At 42.3% G+C, this 27,527-nt stretch overlaps 1 protein-coding gene across 1 annotated transcript in view; it reads right to left on the bottom strand.

Annotated features, from left to right (window-relative positions):
* Positions 1-27,527, bottom strand: part of pcdh11 (protocadherin 11) — a 111,412-nt gene that overhangs the window by 14,098 nt on the left and 69,787 nt on the right. The window contains exons 3-4 of the mRNA XM_071533454.1: positions 26,648-26,850; positions 4,079-4,091 (exon numbers count right to left, since the gene is read on the bottom strand). Of these exons, the coding sequence (XP_071389555.1) occupies positions 4,079-4,091; positions 26,648-26,850 (216 nt within the window). The remainder of the gene's footprint in view (positions 1-4,078; positions 4,092-26,647; positions 26,851-27,527) is intronic.

Below are 27,527 nucleotides of genomic sequence, written 5' to 3'. Positions count from 1 at the left end.
TCAACAATTGAAACGCTATTGGACACAAATCGCTATGATATACCATATGCAACACTTACTCCCCTTCTACCTCTCATTCAGTCCCCACTTCACAGAGCGCACAACAAAGACTTGTAAACTCTACTGGCAGAAGAAGAAAAGGTATTAATTTTCCAACCTGGAAACTGTAAACTGAAAATACCTGTGAAGTGGATAATTCTGTCTGGGGGAGACATGTATTTTCCCCTTCCTTGTGTCAACACAACTTCTTTTGAGGTGTGCAGTGATGTCTGTATGGACCTGATAAGTCTCTTATTCTCAGCAAAGCGTAATTTGCAAAATGCAGACGGCTGTACACAGACTCTCCACATTGTTAATTAAATCATTCTGCCTTTGATGTTTTCTCAGGTTTTAATGGGAAAATAACAAAATTAAATAGGATGCTGTCTTCCCTCCTTGTGAAAAGAGTGATCCATGGATGGCGCATCAATTATGGAAGTTGAAATAAATAAATTAAATTAACCAGAAATAATGCTGCATGACTGCTTACAGAGAGCAATGTATTGTTTGTCTTTCTAGCTATCAAGGCACCAGCATGTGGAATGTATTTATTTGTGTTACTATTTGCACCTTATACCTATTGCCAAATGAGCATGTATTACCATGTGGTCATGCAGCAACCACAGCTGGGTTTCAATCACATGAAATGTTGCCTTTCCTCATAGCCTTGCTATTAGAAGTCTATGGGGGACATGAAGGAACATTGCAAGGGCAGGAAAATCATGGCAGTTTTTACATAATTTGAATGCAATCCATATCTTCCCCTAGACATTATTAGTCTCCAGTGCCAACCAGATTCCACATTAACGCGTACTCATTTATGTTACTCTATGCATCTGGGTGTCAAACCTCCCCGCTCGGGCTCTTTCAGAGTGAAATATGCTAAAATGAGCGGCCGTTGACTTGACATGGTGGTTTGGAGCCCGCTGATTGCGGTTCCATTCAGCAGAAGACACCTTGCAGCCTTTCTCTCCCTCTGCAACCTGCCTCTTAATTTGATCAATGAAGATGAGTTTCTCTCCATAATGAAATTCACACTCAATCACAAGTTTGTCAATGGCCAGCATGAAAGGTCAAGCAATAAAAGGAGATTTTGTTTCAGTAAAAAGAGACTGCAGCTAATTAGTTTACGCTGCGCAACATGGGGCTCCGAGACATAACGGTCTCGCTGAAGGTATGATGCCATCCATTTCAGTTTGGTCAATAACTTCCTGGGCCGGGAATATGCCGGGAGTATTACATGATGACCTTTGGACTAATCAACCTATTAACATATTTGGGTCTAAACAGACTAAGGTCTGCAAATAAACCTGTGAGAATACAATTTCCAAGTAGGGTCAAGCTGATAACAAAATACAGCCCCCAAGGTGCTAATGGCAGGCTGATTATCTCAATGTTTAGTGTTTTTACACCGACCTCTAATTACTTCCAAGGCTGGTCTTTGAAAAAGCAATTATGCGCTCAGCCAAACTGTACATCTCACTTTAACAGTTCAATGCGTTTATTATTCATTTGTTCCAGTTTGCAGAATATCTGCGACAAGAAGATAAAAAAAGAAGAAAAAAAAACAAAACTACTGTGTCGAAATCTTCAATTGTGTGCCCCCACACCCCATCCCATTCAAGTCAGGGGTCCAACAGTATGAATCATAGCTGTAATGAATCAGATTAAACACGTCTACTTGACACATTATGCAAGACATATCACATTTGCATGTGTAAATACCTCTGTAATTACATGTGACATGTCACAACATGAAGCAAAATGGCCCTAAAGGTTTTGGATAAAAAAGTATAGCACTTTCTATCTATCTATCTATTTGCCACATATCTATGTTGCATAAAAAAGTCAATCCAAATAGTCACATTCTATCAAGTAAACACTAAAGAAAAATCTCAGCCAAAACTCTCCTCAATCCTTTACTTTTAGCAACCAGTAGAGGGCATGTAGTCTCCCCCAGTGTCTCTTTTCAATGTCTTGCTGCATTGAAAAGTTACTTAAGACATCACTAATGCTGCAGCTAAGCCCCTTGATGTGCTCTTGGCTCTGAGGTACCTCTACACAGGGCTCTCTGTTACAGTGTGTTACCAGCAATACATTCACCCTGCAGCTTTGCACAAGGGGGCGTGTTCAGGAGACATACAGAACCTCCACCATCCACAAATGGGGAATGGGTTTCTTTAGTGCTCACTTGATAGAATGTGGATTTTATTTTTTTTCTCACCGTGCTCCATGAACAAAAGCAAACTATTAAAATATCATGTTAAAAAGATTTGCGTGGATTACACCGAATTTGCAGGCTGATATATTAAGTGTTCTTAATACATGCAGTGAGAACAAAGGACCGGCTTTGACGTTTATCAACCTCGTACTAACAAAGAAGTTCAGCGCATGTTAATTAGCAAGACTTCAAAACACGCAGTAAGAGGTGCAGGTGATGTCAGATTATTTTAAGGGATCCTGTAAGGCTGCGGAAGGTGCGAGGCGCCCCGTTTAAGCGATGTGCCCCGTTTCTGTCGAGCTGCAGATGTCCAAAAACAACTTGACAGAGTGGCCCCACAGACAGGCCCAAGATTAATGATTTGTGACAGCTTCAACGAGCCACGATATGAACAGTCATCCTGCAGCCATTACATAAGTACAAACAGCTGTTGTTTCGGCGGAGGCTTTGATTTCTTACTGTACCCGTTCCTCACAGAAGCGTGGCGGGAGAGGGGACCTCCCGTCACATACAAATAGGCTAAACAATATTGTGGAGGCAGCAGGTTTTGTAGAAAGCGAGGGGGGGAGGGGGGGTGGCTGCAGTGGCGGCTGCAATTTCAATAGAAATGGAGGAGGTGACTTTCTAATGTCCACTCTCCTTGTAGCCCACAAACATTGTGTTTGACATGAATGACAATCAATTGTATAAACATACAGTATCTATGTAGTTTATATTGATGGCTTTGGGGGCTACTGCCAATGCCTGTTGTGCAAATTTAACAGCCTGAATTATGTTTGGCGGTAATTCTGCAGCAGCGACTATGTTGTGATTAGCATGGGCATGAATGGAGCTAGATTATACCCAGTTGGAGAATATAGTGAGGGGTCTGCAATTAGATACAACATTATTCCTTTTCTATTTGATTCTGAGAACATTGCCTTGTTCTGCCACAATAGGATTTAGATAGTCCCATTGTGATGAAAGCCTATTTTGAAACCTGGTGAATGTACAGAACATGACGAACTACTTTGTTTCAGCAGGACAAAAGACGGACTTGGCATGTGTCTTGTGACAATGCCTTTGCTTGCTATTTCAAGTCTTTTCTCTCTAGATCACCCCGGGTGCCATACAGTAGGGCTTTGAATAGATGTCCTGAAAACACAGTCTGGCAATTGCTTTGTGTTGAAGGTGCTGCATGCCAGGTTGAATCCTTTTGGATGCAACTCTAATTCGGTTCTGTTGCATCATTACTTTGACAGATTTACTAAGGCTTTTGTATACAGATTTAGATTGGGACATAACACAACTCTTTAAGTACAAGTTTCAGTTTATTCGATAAATGAATATCATTTAGTGCTTTTTATACAAGCACAATACAGTACCATGAGTGCATACATGTTTTAATGCGGGTGGTCACAGCAGTGAACAAACCCCTAATGCTGGCTGTATGACATACGCCACACATTGAGATGTAGCACAATCACACAAACAGTCCATAACTGTCCAGAAATCTGCCACAAAAGAATGAAGAAGAAGAAATAATTTGTCTCCAAATGTTTGAAATTTAAACAGTTATGTTTTCTTTTGAGGTCCTGCACTATCAAAACAAAAGCAATATTTATCAGGAAAACTATGTACTACATTATTAAAGCAATTAAATCTTCTCCATTCACACTCTGTATAATTCTACATCAGGCTTGCAAGATGTCAACGGTTTGGTTTGCATGTCAGCATGCACTGTCCTTGCTTAGGATTCAGCAGATGGAACCAAGGGATGGAGGTTATCAGCCATCCCATTCCCCTCTGGACTGTAATTCGTTGTCGACAATGTGCTACGGACCCTAAAGGCCTGCCATCTGCTTACTTTCGCTCCTTCCAAAGGTGAGAAATTCCAAACCACCACCTGGTTGATGCTTTAGCCATGCATGCCACCTAGTTACTAGCGCACAGGTACACATTGCATAAAAATAGAATATCTGCATGCAATGCAAATATTCTGAAATGTTAATAGCTTAAAAATACAATAAGCAGTTTTTCAGAACTTCCTAAATTCATCTGAACTCAAAAAAGCGGTGAATGATACTACAGTTTTTACGAAAATCTAAATGTAAACAAACATTTCAAAACATCAAAATACTGTATATGTAAAACTCATGTTCAGCTGTCCCACACTGTGGTGGGACAGTGTCTGAACAGTGAGCATCCTACTGCAGTCAAAGACTGGGACATTAAGGATGTAATAGCTGATAATGTAAAGGGAATGCTGGGACTGATCAGAGTCACATGTATTGGAATGCTGGAGCATTTGGCAGTGCGGCGCCACACCGATATTCTGCTAGATCAAAAACCATGTGGAGAAAACAGCAGGAGTGACTTAAAGCAGCTACCCAAAGTCCCCTGTGTCTTTTTATACTCAAGTATTGAACTCTTAAACCGCGCTTCCCCACCAGCCACCTATACATCATCAAATTGATCTAGTGAGGAAGACTTAAGCCCCAGCTCGGAGACAGAAATCTCGTTCCAAGGTCAGGCAGCGGGAGGCAAAGGTCATGGGTCATCTGTCTCCTCACACCTGCCCTTGATGTATCCCCCACCCCAGCTCCCTGAGGCCCCCCAAGAGATTCCCATTCTGCTGATGAGTTAAACCTGCTTGAGACGTAGAAATCCACGGGATTTCTATTGGCCTTGTCTGCCGCCGCGTAGGACAGCGATCGCAGCGCTCGGCTACATCAATCAATATCCATGCAACACGGACACAGCATGTAGCGGGCCGATGTAGCCGATGCATCACGTTCAAAGTTTGTCCGGCGAACCCAAGTTCAAAAAAACTAGAGGTAATTCATCATGAGATGGATTGTTCCGAGGAACTTTGACTCCGCCTGGGTTCCTCGGATTCCTCAGCAAGCAGAAACTGATTATGCTAAATCACTCACTCCTTTGATCCACAGATATGGTGGAGTGGTGAAGTGTGCTGCCATACACCAAGCGTGGACTCGGGGTTAGTGCATGCAAGTCATCCGGGCTGTGGACAGAAGGTATCCTCTAGGCGCTCAGAAAAATGCTACACATTAAATGGAGCGGCATGCTTTTTTCTTTTTTGGGGGGAAATGGGGCATTATGTATGCATGTGGTGATGTTTGTTAAAAACCCTTGTCTGCTGTCAGGCTTCACCTCCTTTCCCCTAAGCTTGGAGAATGAAACATAAGCTGTTTACAAATACAGTATGACAGGTTGGATACTGCTAACTTAAGTTTTCATGTCAAAACCTGTCAGTGACATTTAACAAGAAGAAAAAGCACGTCACATCTAAAATGCTCCCAGAAAAAAGGACCAAACCAGCTGATTTGTGGATGAAAATAGGATGTAACCTGGCACGCACCAAGCATTTGTTTGAAATATAGAGTGCTTACTGTGTAAGTCTATGAAGCTGTGTGGCGATCTATAATATCACTGCTTTTAAACTTGAAATGTGACAAATGGCAGTGTAAGCAATTCATAATTAGCATAAATATTCATATTGGTGTAGTATCCTTATGGTATAATTACTCAGAAGAAAAGCAAATTACTATTATTGCATAATAACTGTTCAATTTGGTGAATGTTTTCTTTTTGTGTAGGTGCTTTGAACATATTATAGGTGTCTATCTGTAATTCAGTGCCACAAACACCAATATTTCTTTCTGTTCATGTTTCTTGTCCACATATAGCAGAATGTATACAGGGAAAATACAGAGTTTGGTGAGAAGGGCCGCGGGCTGTTTTGAGTTCAACTGGGAATAGATTTGTTCAAGGGCGGTGTGCAATCATGGAGCTGTGTTATTCCCTATGATTGCCAGACCACTGGCGAAATGCACACACGCACGCACGCACACACACACACACACACACACACACACACACGTACACACACACAAATATGCCCATGTGAACATCAACAAAATATTCAGAGGAGAAGATCAGAGTGAAGAGACATCAGACACCACCAGTCCAGGTGGTATTAGCATGTTTGTGCATCAATCTGCCCTTTTCTGTTGCCCAATTTCTAACAGTTGTGGCCCTTGCGCCGTGCATTAGCCAAGTCTGTTGTCAAGGCAACATGATGGACATGAAAAAAAAATAAATGAGTGGCTTTTACAGTTACAAGAAGCTTTCGATATGACGCTGCAGCAAAACAGGTCATTGTGAGGGTAAACAAAGAGCACAGCAGGAAGAAAGGGGAAAGAAATAAGGATTCTGTATGCAATCTCAACCTGAATGAGATGGATTATGACTACTGCTGACATTTTCTTTTTGTTTTTGTACAATTTCAAAGCGAACGTGGGTAGGTTTCTGTTGTAAAATGCAATTACTCTGCTAGGGATAGAAGGTAAGATTAGCCATATAGTTGCCTCATCAACGCTAACTATGTTTAAATGCCCCACCAGTACTCTGTTAATCCGCTGTTAATCTCTTTATTTAAGTATTCTGATTAGGAGATGATTCATTTAAATGGCATACTGTGATTATGATAATCAGATTAAGACCCACTCAGATTATGAGTGATCATATTAAAATACCTGGAGTCGTCAGATTAGAATATAATTTTCCCACTCCCCCCACTGACTGTCAGCATGCTCTGTATTATAAGAAACATGGGAATTGTGCTTTACTTGCTTGCAGCTGTGCAGGCAGGATGCCCAAAACTTATCAAATAAATATCTTATTCATTAGTTAATAAACTGCGTCTTAACAGTCTCTACCTGCCTTGTTGATGCTGTGGGTTTATTGTAAGATTTGACTCACAGTTGTAAATATAAACCATGAGAGTTTTGAATGTTCTTGCATGTCTTATGCCAGTATGATGAAACAGTGAGCGTTGATGCATACAAACATATGCAGCTGAAAGGTGTAAATGTATTAAGTGACTTTGTTTTTTCACTGAGTCTTGAAATTTGAGCCAGCTGCAGTAAATTACCAGAATTACTGATATCAGTGCCATAGATCCTGTTGGAAATGTTGTAATCAATCATGCCTCTGAGACTCTGCAAAATACATAAAAAGGCAAATAAGCAAAAGGGAAAGCCCAGCTACCTTGGTTAACTCTAATACTAACAGATACTGCATTAAAATATAAACAATGAATAATAGCAGTCCATTTTTCATTTGTGTTAGCTTATGAATGTACTAGATTTATACTGCTCAGCTGTGGCCGTCACATTCATTCCTTTTATTAAGTTGCCATTTTTTTTATTCTTAATATTCTCAACTTTATGATTTGTGTGTGTGTGTGTGTGTGTGTGTGTGTGTGTGTGTGTGTGTGTGTGTGTGTGTGTGTGTGTATTTTGCTTGCCTGCAGTGCTTTGGGAGCTTTCATGATGAAAGGGAAACAGCATCAAAGAGATTAACTCATCAGCTTCAGATAATAACGAAACAATGAGGTAGCACTTCATTTTCCCCTCCTGTCCCAGCCACTGTAATAGCAACCAGGAAAGAAGATGTTGTTGTGTAATTTGATTATGTATTCTCTGTTTTTTTTTGTTGTCTTTTATTAGAAGGAAGAATTCAGGGCAAGGACACTATAATGGCTAACAGCCAATGAACTGAACAGCGGTTTTAGGAAAACCCACCATAATTGAGCCTGGGATCGCAGGCTATTGTTCTGCCATCACTGGAAGCGGCAATGAGAAGTCAGGCAGCGAGTCAAAGCAGAGCATGAACCCAATTGCCGAGAGAAATATTTGCTTTCCACAATAACCTATAGTCGCAGCCAAGTTTGTTATTCAGGAACTCAGCGGGCAGCTTATCAGGGCAAACTATGTTAGAGAATGATACAAATGTGCAGTCTGGTCTGTGGGTGTAGTATGGCTTAGAGCTTGTTAAAAGGGCCTGGTCAAGTTATGTCGGATTTTAACAGCCATTCGCACAGATTGGCCTCTCCGGCATTCTGAAGGCCCATAAAGCCTGATTCATCACCCCTCTCGCTCGCAGAGGGCACGCAGAAGGCAGGGAAAGAGCAGCGCTCAGGTATGCTAAAGTCATCCATGATGGAATCTGTCAACTCTGCAAATGGCTCCCTCTCGCCCTGCTGCCTTGTGCGTTTTATCAGCCGAAGGAGTCGATGACAGAAAGTCTATTGAACTCTGACTGTCTCTCCATACAAATTATTCCTTTCCGTTGGGCAACGTTTGTGTTAGAGCAGGGCTTGATTATCAGTCAAATGTGCGGCCGGCTGACATTAGGAGGGATAACACAGGGAGGTGATACTTGTCAGACGGCTCAGCCAGCCCCGTTGTTTGCCTGTACGGTCCCTATTTACCTCATATCAGTTCTTCTTTTTTTGCCTTCCCTCATGTAATCATTATTATATTGGGGAATTCTATTTGTTGCAGGGCTGCTGACAACCCTCAGGATTGAGAAATACCATTTAACAATTTGCTGCTGCAGACACATCTTCAAGCACAGCAGGATTTGGGGGCAGAAAACAACGGGTGGGTTTTCAGGAGCCTTATGAATGCTATTGGATCATCGTTTGAGTGACGGCTAACAAGCTTAGAGGCCCCATGAAGGTTTTCCCAGGATATTGAGTATAGAATGCTTTATCCTAGTTAACAGGCCTGGTTATTATTGTCAATTACGACATTATCTCCTGCCTCTAATGCTGAAAGCATTGATTGATTGATTGACAGTGTGAGATTCATGCATAATCAATACGTTTTCAAAAAGTTTTATTCATTGGTTTTGGATCATCAATATGCAAGTTAAGCCTTGCATACGTTTTTAAAAATGTATGCAATATTAATCATTCAGTCTGTCTCCTAGAAGCCATTCTGTTTTTGCCCCAGATTTGCAGTGCAGATGCTCTGATACATATTAGAAGTATTTATGCTGTTGATATCAAGGAAAAGCCTCAGAAGGTGGAGTAGCCTAAGGTTTGTTTCCTGAAAATCTATCCTGGTGTTGGTGCAGGGGAAAATGGAGTGCTGGATTTGGGCATGGTAAGTGCCGGGCTGCCTCCTTACATTTTGTTTCCCTCCACTAGTCCAATCTCATATTGATGAGCTCTGCAGCAATTCAAATTGCATGTCTTCTTTAAACATTTAACTAGCAAAGAGAGCAATCACACTCTTTGCTCAAATCCTGCTTGTATTGAAAAATGCAAATCCTATCGCTGTGAGGGAAAAATCAGACAGAGGTACCGTCGAACAAGTTCAGAACTTCCAGCTGTTCCTAACAGGAGGGGGTTTTGTCTTGAAGGTCTGACCCGAACACACTAGGTTGGAGATGCAGCCCCTGCACATGACGATCCTCTGTAGTTCAGCTTCCACTGTAAGGATCAATAGCAACACTGAACTGCAATTTCATCATCAGATTCAATATAAAATTGCAACTTGCTCTCGCTGATTCTCCATGCTGCATATGTATCACTCTGTGGATGTCAGTTGCATGAAATAATAAAGTGGGATGCCTCTCTGATATTTGCTGTGAGGTCCGTGGAGAGATCAGTGACACTCTTTGCCAAAAGAGAGCCGCTCCTTTACCCCCGTGAGTGTCAGAGTTCTGGTTCTTCTATCAATATTGAAGTTTTATATGAATTCTTAAAGAAAGGAAAATTCTCCTCCTTTGCATCGGCGCCGGGTTCTGTGAATATTGCTATGCTATTCCCTCACCATTAATAAAAACAAATCAAGAGCAAAGCATTGTCTCTGCATTATTCTGATGACAACTCCCGCGCAGTCTTTATGAAATACGTGGATGGGGCCGCGGCACGCCGAGGGAGAACGTGTCAGATGGAGAAAAAGAGAATATGTCCAGGCGAGTCATTGGCACAACACAGCGAAACTCGCAAACCGCTTTTGCTTTTGGGACGAATGAGCCAGAACGCCGTGCGGGTGAGGATGTGCAGTGAATTTTGGAAATCATATGAAAGAGAGTAAATTGGTGAAATAACTAAATTGGTAAGGTCTATTTCTTTCCATCCTGACTCTTATAATGTTCATTCTGGATGCTCCCAAGGAAGCTGCTTAAAAATGATAATCCGGGAGAGGAAGGGGGGATCTCCACAGACCTGCCTCAAGCCTGCTTTCAACCCTATTAAGAAATATTATGCAGCCTTCCAAAGGAACCTAAACTCCAGGCTTAAACTCTGCTGCCTGCATGCCTTCCCCCGGCCTTATCCTCTTTGGTTGAGCAAGTATCAATTAGAAAAAATCACACTTTTTTGTTTTAGGGAACTGGAAACACAGGAGAGTTTGGTTTTTATCCTTATAAAGAAGCATCTCTGAGTGAAACAACCAATTTATTATATATGAATGATAGATTATCATACCATTCCCGAACGATACAGTGTCTCTTTGTTTCTTTTTTTCGATATTGTTGAGATTCTCTGTCTTGATCAGCTATAACTCTCCTGCAATGCTGGCATAAACAATGATGGCACCGCTCATAAATTAAGTTATACTGTCAGTGATGTTTTTATAGCATTACTGGATCAGCATGGGCACACACAGGGCCCTTGGTTCATTTGAACTCAGTGCTTTGTCAATACCCATCATGGCTCAAGTCCTTATAGTGTATGCAGTGCTACGACTCCTTTAAAGATGGCCTCTCCTGTGGCACATATGTCAATTTGTTTGGTGATTTATCATGTTGGCTAACTGAGCTGGTATCACCTAACTCATTCAGAGAGACAGCGAGCAAGAGAGCGAGAGAGAGAGAGAGAGAGAGAGAGAGAGACTGTGCAACAGGATCGTACTTGGCCAGCATCCACTCTGTAATGGGAAAAGCAGCGCGCAAGCATAACCCTCATGAGAAAACAGGGAAAGATGAGAAAATAAGTGGGTCAAGCACTAGGCGTGAGGGGCAGGGCTGGCGAAGAGGACCCCACTGAAATCAATGCAGTTCTCAAGGCTTGCTTGGGCGGGATATCGAACACCAGAAAAAAGCGTAGCGTGGAGGTAAATGACGGGCTAAAAGCTAAAAATGCCCTGCTCTGTGTTTGATTATATTATTCCCCGGGCGTTCTTCGTCATCAGATCTCGTGAGATAAGTATCATAAGAGTTGTGTATTTTTTGCCGTTACCGTAAACGCTGCCCAAATTGTGCGGCGATATAACACATGTGTCCCAAGATAGGAGCTATCGTCTATCACTGGGGTTCTGGTGTTAAAGAAGATAATTGTTCTGTCAGTCGCTCAGCAACTGCCAAAGATATTAAAAATGAGCTTTAATAAGATGGTATCTTTCTTTCTTCACCTGAAGCATATTTGAACCCAAAATAAACAAAAAATGATCAATATGATTTATTTATCGTCTGCTTTTTAATAGTGTTTTAATGTAATAAAGTAGGAGACCAACTTTTTGGCAAAAAGTCTATAGATCCTTTAGAGAAGGCTGGCAAAATCTGTTATTGGTTAAACAATAAATTTGCAATTAAGTTAAAAGTATTATACTTTGGTCATGGACAACAGCCAATAAGAAAACAGTAGTTCATCAGAACATAGCACCATTATCAATTGTTGCTTGGATATGCATAGGAAAACTGCTGGAAGACGCCTTGTCTGGCTCAGTTGACAAACACATCAAAGCCATGATCATGATGCCCTAAATTCATAACAAAACAACAATAATGATTCAGTCTGGCTGACTACTGGAACCTTTACTGTAGCATTTACATCTTAGATGTATAATTTCCCTCTATTATTTTGCACAGGCTTCTATGTAGACATGGGCCTTTGAAGAAAAGGTTCAAAACTGAAAATGGTACTGTATTGAACCTACAGTAGAAGTTTTCTTTTACTTTTTGTGAATTTAGAGTGTACCAAGGGTGATGAAAGCCTATCTCAACTGTAGGTCTCTGAGGTATGTTGTTTTGTAATGTAAATATTTGGCTCTCTCAAGTGTTTCAGTTGTTGTCAGCTTATCAGTCGACTTAAATCATTTTGAATCAAGGCTTATTCATGTATTTGCTGCCACCAGGCACAAAACTTAGTTATCACACAGCGCTCCTTCGTCTTTTTTATACTTCGGCTTCTTCGACAAAATTAAACTTAAAAAAAAATAAGAGAATCATAATATAACTTTCAGAACATCCTCAGGGGAGAATCCAACATTTGAATATCATGTCTTCTTTTCATAGTCTATTTACATAAAAAGAAAACTATGCATACACTATAGCGCTATCTGTTCCCATGTATTTCACAGAGGACCTTTAAAAAAACGAAGATATGTTCCACGAGTCACAGCGAAGCGAGGAAGATTTGCTGTCTTAGTGCTGAGTGGAACCGACTCAGGGGGGAGCTGTGAGAGGGAGGACAGAATATGCTCCTCTCATGATTTTAGTAAATGCTTTAATTTGATATGAATCACCGTGGGTCTAGATCAGGGGGAAAAAAAAGAAAAAATCCCATTTACAAATTGTGTCCTCGTTTGTTAGTGGCACGGCACCTCAATTACCCAGTGAGCAGCTTTTTATTTATTCATGCACACAAAGTCACATATTCATGAGGATTAACCCGAAACTCGCTCATAGACTGGCAGGCACAGATAGCATATTTTACCATATGAGGAATAGCTGACATGTTTTACCCCCAGAAGATTGAGAGAAAGCAAGGAGGAGAGGAAGAGCGATGGCTGAGTGCCCTTTTGGGTCACTGCATGGTCAGTTTCACAAAGTTTATTCTGATTTGTGTTTTCAAGAATATGTAAGAGGGTATTATGAATATATGCGCAGTGGAGAGGGCTCACGCTTGAGAGAATTTAAAGAGCATATAGCGCCATAACAGAATATAAGGAGTACTGTAACGCTTTGTATTTGTAACCCTACTTCATGGATTTCCCCATGGAATGTGGGTTTTATAGCCTAAGCTGAAGAAGCAATTTAAAAGGAAATATTTCCTCAACAAATCCAAACACTATATCCACATTCACACTCGCACAAACAGGCTTTGAAACAAAACAATATATGCGTCAATTCCCGGCACTGAAAAAAAGTCATGCAATGTTACACCGCATGACAACAAAATACATTCCCAGCAGATCAAATGTCCTCTCTCCAAAAAATATCAAATCATCCTAATAGCCAAACTCCTCTTCAGAAATTGTTAGGGAAATCCTCCATCCCCTGTCATATTACCCACATTTATCAGGATGCAGCATAGCCATTACGTCTGGGGGTTTATCAAATTATCTGCTCGCAGAATGGCCGAAAAGGGACACATTACAACCAACCGACTTTGTCTGAGCTGCGGCAAAGCAATATTCCGGGATGCTGCAGCAACCAAAAGCAAATTATGGTGAACATAACACAGAGTTCAGTGGAGCGTTAACAGAATGGATGGCCCTATCCTGATTTTCTATCTGTTGGGACAGATGTCCCTAAGTCCCTGTGACTCGTGAGGTGGACGGCCCTGCAAGCGATGGCAGATGCTCCAAAGGTAAGACAGATGGGTTTTGCCGGGGTTCTGTGAAAGTATGTGCATTTGATTTCAGAAATATTAATATTAATCATTTGCAATAAAAGAATAATAATCGTAATGCGAAGTTAGGAATGGAGAGAGAAGATCAGAGAGCAAAAAGTAACGCGGGCTGTGAGATGATTTAAAGTAAAGGCTGTCCGTGAGCTTAAATGTTACAAGTCTTTATTTTCAGGATTTAATTCTGTGAATTCAGGTCCTGCATTGTTAATGTTATAGATCCAGAGAATATAATAAATATACAACTTCTGACTATGACCTCTCTGGCATCTTGACCCAGAAGGCAAAAATTCCATATATTTGTACTCCTACTCACTATTGATGCCAAACCAGAAAGCTACACTGTAGAGACTAGTGGAGAGTTCCCAATGTATGGTTCCCTTTGTTTTTAACCATGAAGATCAATCTGATCTTATAAAATTTTGTGAAATGAGCACAAAGTCTGAAACGCAGGAAAAACACATGAATTGGACGCATAATTTCCACCTGTATGTCAAAAAAGAAAAGATTAGCTAATGGTTAAGTTTATAGGCAACTAAAACAACTGGTTAAGGTTTGGGAAAGGTTTCGGTCATGGTTAAATAAGCTTCTTGGTATGAGTTGGGAATTGAACCACCATTCTATATCCATGTCAGACTACTACCTGTTTCTAGTTGTGGTGGGAAAATGTATTTCTCCCCCTCTTCATGCAAATTTCAGGAGACCAGGCTGATGAAGATACAGCGCTGTAAAAATGTCAGTGTGCTGTCTCCTGCACAGCGCAATCAATGCAACCATATAACATTAACCACAAGGAAAGTGGCAGTGGATGCGGAACACACCGGGCTGTGTAAGTATAATGAATTAAATGAGCGCCTGCTGACGTGCACACAAGCATGCATCTACTGTACATGTGTACATGTGTACATGTATGCATGCATGTGTGCTACAGAATATCCAAACATCCTGTCAGATATAGACAAAGTGTCAAAGCAGTCAGACTGAACCCCAGTATTTCACAAACACCATGTCCTCCCATACACCGCTGTATCGAGCTCCTATTGTTGGGTAATTGCCACTGATGGGGAAAAAAAGCAGAATCTTTCATTCAACACAATCTGCGGTAAACTGAAATCAATGACCCTGAATAGTGTGATTAAAATTTGATCGGATCACTGACGACCAACAATGACAACAAACACGGACTAGAGCTCCTGTTTTGGACAGACAAAGCCGCTCAGTGGTTTAAATGTTGTTCAGTGTGGCCAGGATAATGGCAGTCTATCGATTTTCTGGATTTTTTTTTATTTTTTTTTTAAACCAGAACTTTTTCAATGTTTCATATCACTTTTGAAAAAGGCAGTGGCAATATCCAAGACCTGGTTATTGAGTGACAAGAGCAGGGACTTTTTGTTTGAGTTTGGGAACGTTATCACGTTGGGCTGTTGTGTTAATGTTTGATGTTTTGCAGCAGGAGAATCGCATTGAAGAAAAGGCAGCTACTGGAAGCTTTCAAAGGCCCATGGGTTGTCAATGGTAGTGCTTTGTGCTCGACATTTCTGTTCTTAACTGGAGCTGTACAACGTGGGAGGTTTGTTCAGCTAGATGCAGATCAAGGTGTGTGTGTGTGTGTGTGTGTGTGTGTGTGTGTGTGCGTGCGTGTCTTTGTATGCCTTGTTTATGTGTGCGTCCATGCATGCATGTCTATCTGTGTGTGCCTCACGCATCTATGTGTGTTAATATCTGCTTGTATATGCGAGTCCAGGATCAACACGGCCTTTTCTCCTCTTTTTAAATGCAAATCAAACGCTCATAGCCACATTTTTGATGAGAATTACACAATAGATCACTTCTGTCCGACAGCCGGGCGGCCTGGCGGCCCAATGGCCATCACAATATAGCTTATTCTTTGAAAAGCTTTTCTCGAACAACCTCAGGATCATTTTGTCACACATTCAACATTTACTGTGACCCATTGTATGAGGGAAAAAAGAAAAACTTTTTCTCCTATGTACTATACCGCCCTATGTTTCCACAATCATCACTATACCACATGAAATAGGACCCAGCCAGCATGAGGCCCCATGGCACCTCTGTCCACACCACAATGTGTTGCATTAGAGGGTGTATTATTGCACGGACCAGTGACTCACAGACGCGACAGCAGGGCTGATCATCAATTATTATACCTCAGTGGATCAAAATGAGCATATCTGCTCATTCCAACACCCCCCAGTGCCGGCCTGTGGCGGCTGAGAGGCGGCTTAGTACACCTCCAACCCCCCCCCCCCCCCTTCCCATACACCCATTCACCCATCCACCCTCCCCTCCGCACCTGTAAGCTCAGCGACACCAGCCGGAGCCGCGGCAGAGGCACTGGGACATGCCTGGAGACAACATCTGCCTCCCCTCGGTGACCCGCCGAGTTAAGCCAACTGCAGAATCAAGGGCACACTCGCAGAGGTCCCGCGTTTTATCATAACAAAGACTCTGCTGCCACCGCACCGCCTGTAACTGGCTCCGGGAGACGTTCCAGTCTATTTTCTACTATGAACTCGCTCGGTCTCTCTCTTTGTTCCTCTCTTCCTCGCCGAGACCTATGGACACCATCCAGAGGTTCCACGGCTACAGCTGCGAAGATGTTGCCCGCTGCATCTTTCCAGGAGAAAATGTGTTGTTTTCCTTAGATATTTTATGCTCTTTGAGGAGACATTCTGAGCTGTCTTTCTGATGAAAGATGGAGGGGAGAGCAAACTTTATTTAAGAAAGACTTTTCCTTCTGTTTCTTCACAGTCTTCTCAAAGTCATTAGTTCTGTTTATATGTCTGTCTCTATTCTTTAAAGATCAAAGTGCATTAAATACCACTTGGGCATGATGTCCATTTTAAGCTTGTAGTTTATTATAAGGCAATAAAAAATGTGCTGGATAAATTCTAAACGTTGCCCCACAAACGACGGCAAGTCTGTCCTCGATTCCTGTTAAGTATTCGCAATCAATTCTGCGGTGATTCATCTTTAAGAGCGCGCACATACAGAGGCCCCACGCAGCAGCCTCTGTATGACAGATGTTTGACACTTGAAATCCAGCGGGACTCCCGGCTGAATAGAATCAGGACGAATCAATGCAATCAAGCAGGTGTCCGGGGGGAAACGGGGACAAAGGGACGCCGTCTGTGCGCCCGCTCGACCCGGGCTTCTGGCGAGGCCCCGGGAACTAGGTTTGCTCCCGCACGCAGGCTCCTCGCGAGCGGCTACATCACCTCGAGGTCCCCGCAGATGCCGCACAAAGAGCCCGGGCGGAAGTCGCCCGGCGAACCTGAGCGCGGCGAATGTGATGAATGCCTCGGCTCGCTTGCCGAGGAGGGTACACAGCAGCCAGGTTTATGTGTTCAGTGTCAAGCCCCTCAAAAGCCCCCTGTCATTTTCTGTTAGGCCAAACATTTCCTGCAGGGCCTACCTCAAATCTACTCCCTCAGCGCGTCCCTCCTTGAAATCCCCTGCCCTCTCTCTCTCTCTCTCTCTCTCTCTCTCTGTCTGTGTGTCTCTCTCTCTCTCTCCTCCCTGGCTCATTCAGCACAACTCCTTCTTCCTTTCCTAGCCACACTCTCACTCCATTTGTCAGCGTTACCAGCCCGTGAGTGGTCTCTGAAGTGATCCATTTGTCCGAGAATACCAATTTATCAACCAGTCAGTGCATACATTGATCGGGTGGGGATAGGGTCCCGCACAGTGCAGCGCGGAGTAATCCGGCTCATGCGTGCGCATGGAACACCTGGATTAAATCACAGTGGAAACCAGGCAATGCAGATTACAAACATACTGTAACCTGCGTGCTTTATTAGGTTCAAGCAAATTGAATTAAGTGCCGGTAACTTCATCAGAATTGGGGAGGGAAAAAAATATGAACCGTTATGGCAAGATTCACAGCAATTTTATGCTAATGCTTATGAAATGAATAATTTCACAGGGAAATATTGCGTTTCTCGTGAATGACACATTTTTGCTCAAATATGCTAATACGTGAAATATAGACAGATGGCATCATGGTTGTAGCCGTCTGTCATCATATCATTTATGTCATTGCAGCAATGCCGCAGCTATCACCGTAAATTGAATCTCATCAAAACTGCAGTTTATCTCGCAGCAGATTTCCTATTGAAAAATAAAGTGTGGAAAAGCAGCACTATAATTTTACATTGGTCACAGCATGTCGTTGCGAGCGAATGCCCCCCTTGTTTTGTACTCCTTTCTCATCTGTCAACACACTTGCATCATTCATTTTGCCCTGATGCATCAATAACGGTGCTCTTTTTAGGACAATGAAGCTTTAAGATTTGCCATATGTTCCCAGCCTGCCGTGCTGTTCCGCAGCGTATCAGGACAGCCCAGGTCAATAACATTAAGGGCCGAGAGAGTTGGTGAAAATACAACCCCTGTGATGCTGTGGTCTGCTCAGCCTTCAGGAGACATATTGATGCACAGTTATTTTGGTCAATAAGTCCTTCTGAGCAGAGGCCATCCTTATCCTTGAGACCGACTGCATGTGAAAAATGAGAAAGGGATGACACCATGCATTTTAATCTATCTATGGTGCTATATCTTAAAGGATGAGAGAAGGAGAGAAGGGGGGGTGGAGAGAGAGAGAGGGAGAGAGATGCACTTCCTCTGACCCTGCCTCAGCCTCACTAATGCAGTTGTTAACAGAGAAGCATACCATTGGTTATGCTGATAGAAATACAACACGGCCTTAAGCCAGTGTATAATAGCTTTATTGAAATACGAATCAGACTGACCTCTGACCTAACGACAGAGTTTCTAGACATACAGAAAATCTCAACTGAACAACTGACTAGACATTTTTTTTTCCAAAGATTTGTAATATCCACATATATTCACAGATATTGTTACCATTTGTGACCTATTAACTCCCTTTGAACTCAAAAGCAGAATCCATTCCCATTTAAACGATTTGGATATATGTATGTATGTAATGAAATACATCCATGTGCTTTTCATTATCTATCTATGGGTTCCAAACTTGGGTTGGGTAGTTGCAGGTGTGTGTGTGTGTGTGTGTGTGTGTGTGTGTGTTGGGGGGGGGTGTCTAGATCGCAGGCACATGTTAATACTCACATGAGCTCTCAAACCCGCACATGAAAGGGAGTGGGATTTTTGTAAAAAAGCTATCTATAACAAATGGCCTTGAATAAAACATTAGCGCATCTATATTTTATAGCTTCCCCATGTTTTTCCCCTGCATCTGAAGGCAGTGGAAGTTTCCACGCCACTCTTTCAGGCAGGTAACCCTCGGCTCGACGTGCTGGAAGGACAGTGCGATGCTTGAGAAGTCACGGGCGGGCGGGCGGGCGGGCGGGCGGACCCTAACCCTAACCCGGCGTCCGGATCTGTCGGCAGATTTCTCCCAAGTTTAATAGAAGTTATTATCTGAGCGGAGCTGACCCGCGGATTTGTTGCTGAAGCCAGTGTTTGATTTGCGCCTGATGAAGCTAAATTAGAACAAGAAATTGCATTTGGTTCCGTTTCCGCCATATGCCCGAGACATGGTTAAAATACACACATATACCCTGAGCATTTTTGATTAAAGGTACCTGGAACTGTGTCTTTTTTCTTTTAATGATTCAACTTCGGTGTTAATGAGATCATGTCAGCTAGATGGGATCAAGGACCAAGACAATTCCCCTCTCTCACACCCCGCATTTCGCAGGTTTAATATGCAGGCCGAGCCATATTCCAGTTTAGGAATCACAGACTCAGTGAAATGGAACACAGTGAATTGCTGGCTGGGGCCTTTGAGCCTCTCCCCTTGTTTGAAGTCTCTCTCTCCCCCTGCCGAGTTCAGAATACATTGTCCAGAGACGCGATCAAACTTGGCAGCTATTGATCCCTTCCCAAACCAGACACGAGACTTACTGAACATGTTAACAACTTCGGAATGAGTATTTTAATTGTACAGGTCTTTGAAAAGCCCACTCAAGTCACGGGGCTGTTGGGGAGAATTTGAAGCGGTAACTTTTGTGAATCCAGTCGACCATCCAACCTTTCCTTTTTCTCCCTCTTAACTGTGACTTCCAGCTAGCTGAGCTCTTGGAGTATTCAAATAGCATCCTTCAGGACACACTACAGTATCAACAATGGTGAATTTAAAGCAGTGATGGATGCGTTATCACCAAAAGATATCAGTTTCTCATTAAAAAAGTTATTTAATCCCCTTTATAAATGTTAATTAAAAAAAAAAAGCTAATCTGTGGATTTTGGGTCAGAGCCAATGAAAACAGCTTACAGAAAACCTCTCAGTGCACCAAAACTATCAAGTTGTTAAAAATAAAAATGTAGATTATGCTAAATACTGAGCATGTGTCACTCATGATGAGCTGTAGAATTTCGCTGTTGTTTTCATGTTTTTAGTGTGAATAGAGCTCATTAGTTAGTAAGTGACCTCTCAACACTATAGTGATGTATTCAGCTTCGATTATATGGGGCAAATTCTTCTGAACGTGGCATCTGAGCCTCTGTACAGGATGAAAAGTGTAATTGGCAAACGCCGATTGTCGCAAAATCTTAAAATATCCAGTACAGCTTGTCCTGGCGAGATCCGGATGATAGCGTCATAAAGCTCCTATCTCAACTTCACAGAAGACTTTGTCAGGGCAACAAAGAAGGTGCCTAATACTCTGGAAAAGGAGGTTTCTAACATGACACTTTTCAGTCGTTTGAAGGAGGGCGGAGAGAGATTTCTGCGAGTCGAGTTGACTCCCCCAGATCAATAGCTCGTCTCTCCCTGAGACAACTGGTGTGGCATTTGAACCAGATAAAACAAGGGTTCCCCTCCACATCACCTCTGAGAACTGAGCGCTCGCGCCAAATCCCAATCGGTTGAGAAGGATACAGATGAGTCCATCTAAATCCCCCTCTGACTCAGCCGAGGACCCCCGGCGGTCAAAAAAGGAAAGGAGAAAAGAAAAAAAATCTAAAATCATCTTAAAAGGAAAGGTCCAATCTATGTAGGTTAATACTCACTGTTGCTTCATTTAGCTCAGTTGCAGGCCCACTGGGGCAGCTGTAAAAAGTTCTGGGAGCCAGAAGGCACAAAGGCTTTTATTTATTTATATGAGAGAGAATATATAGCGGGAAGCAAACTGGTGCAAATGATGTGAAAAAAAGTAGTTTGGAGAAGTTATCTTGTAGATTGTGGGATAACTGCAAAAAAAAAGGAATAGACTGCATTATCATTTAATGCGGCGCATGAATTAAATATACACACTGCAGCCGGAATATCATTGATAACATGACAATATGTAAGTGGATGATGCGGCGTGAATGAGAAACGCTCTCCCCTTGTTTAACAGCTACCATCAAGGTGCCCTTAAGCAAGGCACTCCATCCCCAGTGGCTCCCCTGAAGCTGCTCATTTATCAGCAGTAGAAGAAGAGGCCGGCTGGTATAGTGAGTAAAAGCTCCGAGGTGTGAATGTGTGTAACTGTTTAAGTGTGAAGCAGGGCATTGCTGACAAAGACCGAGCCTTCTCAGCCAACTTTACATGAATAAAAGTAAAAAAAAAAAAAAAAGGGGGGGGGGATCAAACCCGGCAGCCTTACAATAGCTCGTCATCTTTCTAACCTGTGGTCAGCCAATTATCTGGATCTTGCTACAATGTTGGACTTTCAACTCTCTGAACAAGGGTCCTCTTCTCCCCTGCATGTCAGCTTAGTCTTTCCCCCTGGTCGCTGATGACATTGTAACACTAATTACAGCTAATTGTTCTATGCTGAATGGATTTAGTCACATTGCAAATGATATGCCATTGGTCAGTGTCACAATGTTTCCACAGAGAAATTCAATGGGGAATGGAAATTTGCACAAATGAATGTAATTAAGAAGCACATTCATTACTTCTAATTGCATATGAGAACCCTCAAAGTGAAACTGAGATTGGACTCATATGAATAATAAATGCAGCTAACTGTACTGAGCTTTATAGCGTCGCTGCCGTCACATACTGCTGCACCACAGCATGGTATGTTGACAAAATTTAGCGCTTCTTATGGTACTCTTTTGCACTGGCTTTAGTTGAGGCTAGTTCCATTTGGTTTCCGAAATCCGATCGCAGCCGTCCAATAAGAGTCAGCTGTCATTTTTTTCTCGTGAAATCTCTTTAATTGTTGTATTGGTGTTCACAGATTGTGTCTAGACGCTGTTGAATTCCTCAGTGTGAGCTTTGCATGGGCGGCTAGACGTACCGGGAAGAGTTGGAGGTTTGGGGAGTATTAAATATTCAACTGGTGCCATTGTGTTTGGCACGCAAGATCAAGTCAAGTGGCCCTTCCCGAAGAGAAGAAAACAGGCTACTTGTAAACCAGTCAACTGGAAACTCAGTCGGAGAGCTAATATGAACAACTTGGGACCTACAGAAATCAAAGAGTTGAGAATGTTACTGCCATAATGTATGAACTCCGCAAGCCCTTAATCAGATTATTTGTCTGCTGGGTTTGGGGATTGTATAATGCGCTACAGAAGCCTTACATATAAAATTGCACTATGGGTAAACTAAACCTACAAGAAAAAATAAACATTGATTGCAATCTGTTATTCTACGTAACACTTCCCTTTCGTAAAAAAAAACTGTAGTTTTGTAGCATAGTGTGCAATATGTTTAAAACTATAATCTTATTATACTTGCAGTGTTTAAAAAGGATTGGCTTATTTTAATAGCGGATTTAGATCTTAGAAAGACAAGGTGTAAGCTGGTCATTTGAAAGCCATATGCCACAGATTAAGATACGGCGCTATAAGGCTTTTTTCATGTTTCTTCCAGTGACTAATACACTACTACAAAACTGTCTTTAGCGAGCTGCTTTCAAGCGGGTAAAAGCACAAGCTCTTAAATCCTTCGACTCCAATAATATGAGAAAGAAATAAGTATATTACAAATTGTCCAGAGAACAAAATTGTGTATTGTTTGAGAAATGTGAAGGATTTAGACTCAGGGATTTGCTGCCAGCCGACTTTGCTGCACTTTGTCTGAGAGCTTATCACTGCTCACTGTTCGTGACATGATGACTGCCATCATTCGGCAAAAACCCTTCAGGACAATCATTAAGCCAACATCAACTTAATAACGCGGGCTGTCTGGAAAAAAAAAACAAAAAAACATCAGATTTAATTGTTTTGATGTTGTCGTCAAAGCTTAATTGATCATAAGAGCAGGCACATCACTCAGAATAAGGCCAATGGCCATTATCATGTCAAATCAACAACAACAAACCCCACAGAGCAAAATGTATGAGCCAAGATGGGTCAAAAACAACGTTGTCGTCAACTAGCTGTCATTAGCATACCAGCCAAAATAACAGTGCACCTCATGATTCTAGTCAATCAGTTAAGTTAAATGCCTAGAACTTGGATCTGTGTAAAACTATGTGCCTAAAGCCTGAGGATGCCACTGCAATGATTTCCCATATAAAAGAATACCAAGAGACACAGCGGTGTGCATCCTTCATTTCCAAGGCAATAGATGCAACGCATATCATTATGCATTCCCGGTTTTGATGTTTTGATGAAGTGTTGCAATTTGGCCAAAAGGGACAGGAGCGCTTCATCGTGCCTAATTGTTCTGGATGTGTAGTTCTGTAAATGCCAGCTGTCGGATGTATGGGGGTTGGACCTAATACCACACATGCTAATGATATTAATTTGCCGCTTTTATCTATTTGTCGAGAGAGAGGAGGAAATATCAAAACCTTAGGAACAATGTGTGACAAAAGAGGCGACAGCAGAAGACTGATGGCAGCGTGGTGAAATAAGCCTGGAGGGGGAAGCAAGAGGCCATAAAATGAATAGCCTCCTAACTCATAAATAATAGAAACATAAAATGTCATATGAACTTTATTTCAAGAGTGGGTGGTCTAATAAAGATGCAGGTTTAAAGAGGAGTTGAGAAATTCATTGTCATAAGAAGGCCACATGGCTTGCCTTTGGCACAGACAATTACTCAGCGCAAGTTGACATTCAGGACCCAAGCCGGAGCACCTTTAGGAAACAATACCGCTTTTGACTCGCGAGAATTCTCTTCCCCCTCTTCCTCCACTCCTTCAATCTCATGGCTCCATTTATTCCTCCTCACTTTGAGTCATCCCATCTCCTTCCCCCTCTTCCCTCGTTCCCTTGTTCTTGCTGCTTTACAAATTGAGACGACATGATAAGAGATTGCCACCGCCATGCCAGCCTGGCGCTCATTGATAAAACCATATCTAATCCATCTTAGGCCCCCCTCTGTCACCGACGCACTCATCTCTGAGACGGTCAACACGCAGAGGATCCATCGCTCCGTTTGAACCGAGCAGCGAGCGAGTCAGAGTTTATCTTTAAACTTCTGGAAGGAGAAAATGGAGCAGGATGAGTCAGAAGACTTCCACTCCGTCTTCAAAATCGCACGTGTGTGTGTGTGTGTGTGTGTGTGTGTGTGTGTGCACACGTGTGTTTATGTGCTCTATGTGTGTGGATAAAAATCAGCAGCATCAAAAGAAAATGAAAGGACTTTCTTGATTTTTTTTTGGCGAGAAGGTGCAGTCCCTTCTGAATTTACCTCTGAAAATTATACAAATCTTCCTCGCTGTCCGCTTCTATGGCTCTGCCAGTGCAGTAACGAATCTGAAAGCTGAACACTGCAGCTCCGCATATGGTTCATAGTGAAAAAAATTCCATGCATGTAAAATCAGTCAAATTACTTCTGATACAGTGTTTACATGACCATCCGCCATGATCTAGCCCTCCTATTCTTTAACAGCAGTGAGAATTACATTGACTTATCACACCAAATTACATTTGGTGTGATAAGGCTATAACGGAGCATTATGAGCAGCTTTGTGGTCAAATGGCTAAAATGAATAGTGTAATATTCCACCTCTAATATTAAACTCTCAGCTTTTAAGTTGGCTATGATTTTAATGCAGCAATTTATAGATATACATATGCATTTACTACATTAGCATGGCCTTCTATCTAAAACTAATGTACTTCAACAAATATTACCCCAGAGGGAAAGTCGGTAATAAGCGCAGTATTTGAGTAGGCCAGTTCATGAAGTATGAGATGTTTATGTCATTGAATATTAATGAGATGATGAGCAATTGCCTCTGTATATGAATGAATCACACGTATGAATCACGGTTATCATCGGGGCGCAGATATTGCAGAGAACAGCTGGGAAGGAGGGGTTTGATCATTAGATGTATGTGTATGTGTTTGTGGGTGTGTTTGGGTATGCGCCTGCATGTGTGGATGTGTGTGCCTGTGTGTGTGTGTGTGTGTGTGTGTGTGTCGGACTAAAGAGGTCAGCTGATCCCCGCAAAAAAGGCCATCATGCAAAGCAGATCTCTTGTCGGAACTTGCAACATCCTCTTATCAAAAACAGAAAAAAACCCAAGTGGGACGGGCCGTCGCATGTAAATTGCGGTGGAGGCCATCGCCAGGATGTCACCCATCTTGTCTAATGTCGAACAAATGCATTCACAATCACACTCACACTGACACCCCGGCCCCAGACCTGTCAGCGCAGCTGCTGGGGAGGCAGATGCACCAAGGACTGTTGTCTCACTTACAGCCGTGACACAATGGCTATACCGCACGTAGGTGTATGCAAAGCAATCTATTTCTACCCCGCGTTCCATGATCTCTCTGTTGGATAGGGAAGAAAAAAGTATGTTGCATTTTGACAGGAAACTCCATGCAACGGCTAACGCATCCGCAAACAATGATACACACGGGCCGCAGGAGGAGGGGAAGGTCTGTGCTGATCTAATCCTCAATCCATTGTCTGCATTACGGGATGCAGAGTTACCCCTGGAAATCAAATCTGCTGCACCAGGACCGGAATATCCAGCTTTCAGTGGGGGGGGGGGGGGGGGTTCATGTGACAAGGACACAGCAGAGATAGGGGACTTGGAATAGCCTTGTTCATGCTGAGATGGAGCAAGATCATTTCAGCGGCGTCATTGGCATGCTGCTGGCGCACAGGCTTCAGATCTAAACTACCACCGGTGGAAAATTCAGGGACTTCTATTGAGTGTCTAAAGCAAGCATCTCTCCTTTTTTCCCCCTCAGCTGGTGATTTGATTTAAAAATCTGTTGTATAAGTAGAACAGTTGTGCATCCCTGCCTTCAATGGACCTTGTTATGGAGAACATCACTGGGCAGTAAGCCATTACCCGTCTGCAGTGACAACTGTCTTATGAATCATTTGCATAAATTCAGCAATAGAGGTCCGACTTCAGAGGTATGATTCCCATTAGGTTGGACAATTTAGCGCTGGACAACATAAACAGAATTCAGCCTTGTCGAATCACTGTGTCAGTAATAAACACGGTCACATCCTTACGCTCATCCTGCAATCCCATGGCAATAGATTCACCACCCGTCTTAATGCTATGTTCAGACAGGCAGCTCAAATCTGATTTTTTTGCATGTCTGATTGTATTTTTTTTTGCCTAAACAGCAAAAAAATCACATGGAACCACATCTGTAGGTGATTTGAAATGTGGATCAAATTGCATCTATGAAAATGCAACTCAGTCTGATCACTCAGATCAGATTTCATGTGCTTTTTTTCTGTTGACGTCACGTTGCGACAAGAAAAACAGAGAACAACAAATATTGAGGAGAGCCATCAAGAGAATAATAGAAGTTTTATTCCTCCTCAACAACATGGCAAATACCACAATCCTCAACTGTTGATGGCATCATAAAAGCAGTCAGAATAAGAAAATGTGCCCTTAATCAGTATGCGCACACCTGCTTCGTTACTATGACAACCCATGCTGTAATGATAACAAATTACACTCAAACACACAAATCTGATCTGGTCACTTGGAAATGAGAAATATTGGACAGTCAGTTTCTAAGATTACATTTGAAAAACAAAACTGAGTCACCTGCTGTCTAAACTTAGCCAGAGTCAGTACTCACTGGATTCGGGGTCTGAGTTTCCATCTCCCTCGGTGCGGCTGTTAGGCGAGGTCTGCTCGTAGTACTCCTCCTGGGGGAAGCCCAGGGGGAGAGGCTGGGTGGTGCTGGCCGTGCTGCTGGGCTCCGGGTCTCCCAGGCCGCTGTCACTGCAGCTCTCCTGGGAGCCGTCTGGGAGGTGGAACGTCACACGGCGCTGGGTCTGGAGCAACAACAACAAACAACAGGCGCTCTGTTACCTAATTTTCCATTCACACAAAGGTCTCCCAGTGCTAAATTGATCTAGTCAAGGTATGAGCGAACCATTTGAAATTAGGGTTCGACTGATATGGATATTTGAAGGCCAGTACCGATACCAAAATTATTGGATGGAAGCTGCCAATAGCCGATTTTTTTGCAGATATTCAACATCTTAAAATTTGACAATTTTCTTGCCCAAAGATTTCAAGTATTCACTGTTTCTGGGCAAGGTGGAAAAGCCTCTGCAACACTATAGGCATAGTATCCTATTCACACTATAGGATACTAAAACTTTCCACTGAAGCCCATACTAATGAAATTCTTTAAGGTGGGTTAGCAGCTCCTAAAGGCAGGTTGAGGCAGGTTCACTGCAGGTTTTACACACTGATACACCTGAAGCTGTTGAGAAAAATCATATCCTGAAATACATCGGATCACACTCATAGCTCCGATGTAACCAATTTTATGATCCTATGAACATCTATAAATAATATAAAATGATATATATATCATTTTATATTATTATATAAAAATGATATTAAATTGTATAATCGTGGCTATGAGTGTGCGGCAACATTTAATACTGGTGTGCATTTCCACTTGTTTTTTAAATCATATCCTCTCCTCCATCATAACAGT

This window comes from Centroberyx affinis, unplaced genomic scaffold (assembly GCF_046629955.1).
Source record: "Centroberyx affinis isolate AG114_WGS23_722 - 3 ecotype Tasmania unplaced genomic scaffold, CSIRO-AGI_Caff_v1 ptg002365l_1, whole genome shotgun sequence".
Taxonomy (NCBI): domain Eukaryota; kingdom Metazoa; phylum Chordata; class Actinopteri; order Beryciformes; family Berycidae; genus Centroberyx; species Centroberyx affinis.
Note: the sequence above shows the minus strand (reverse complement) of the source record. Positions and strands in the feature narration are given on the sequence as shown.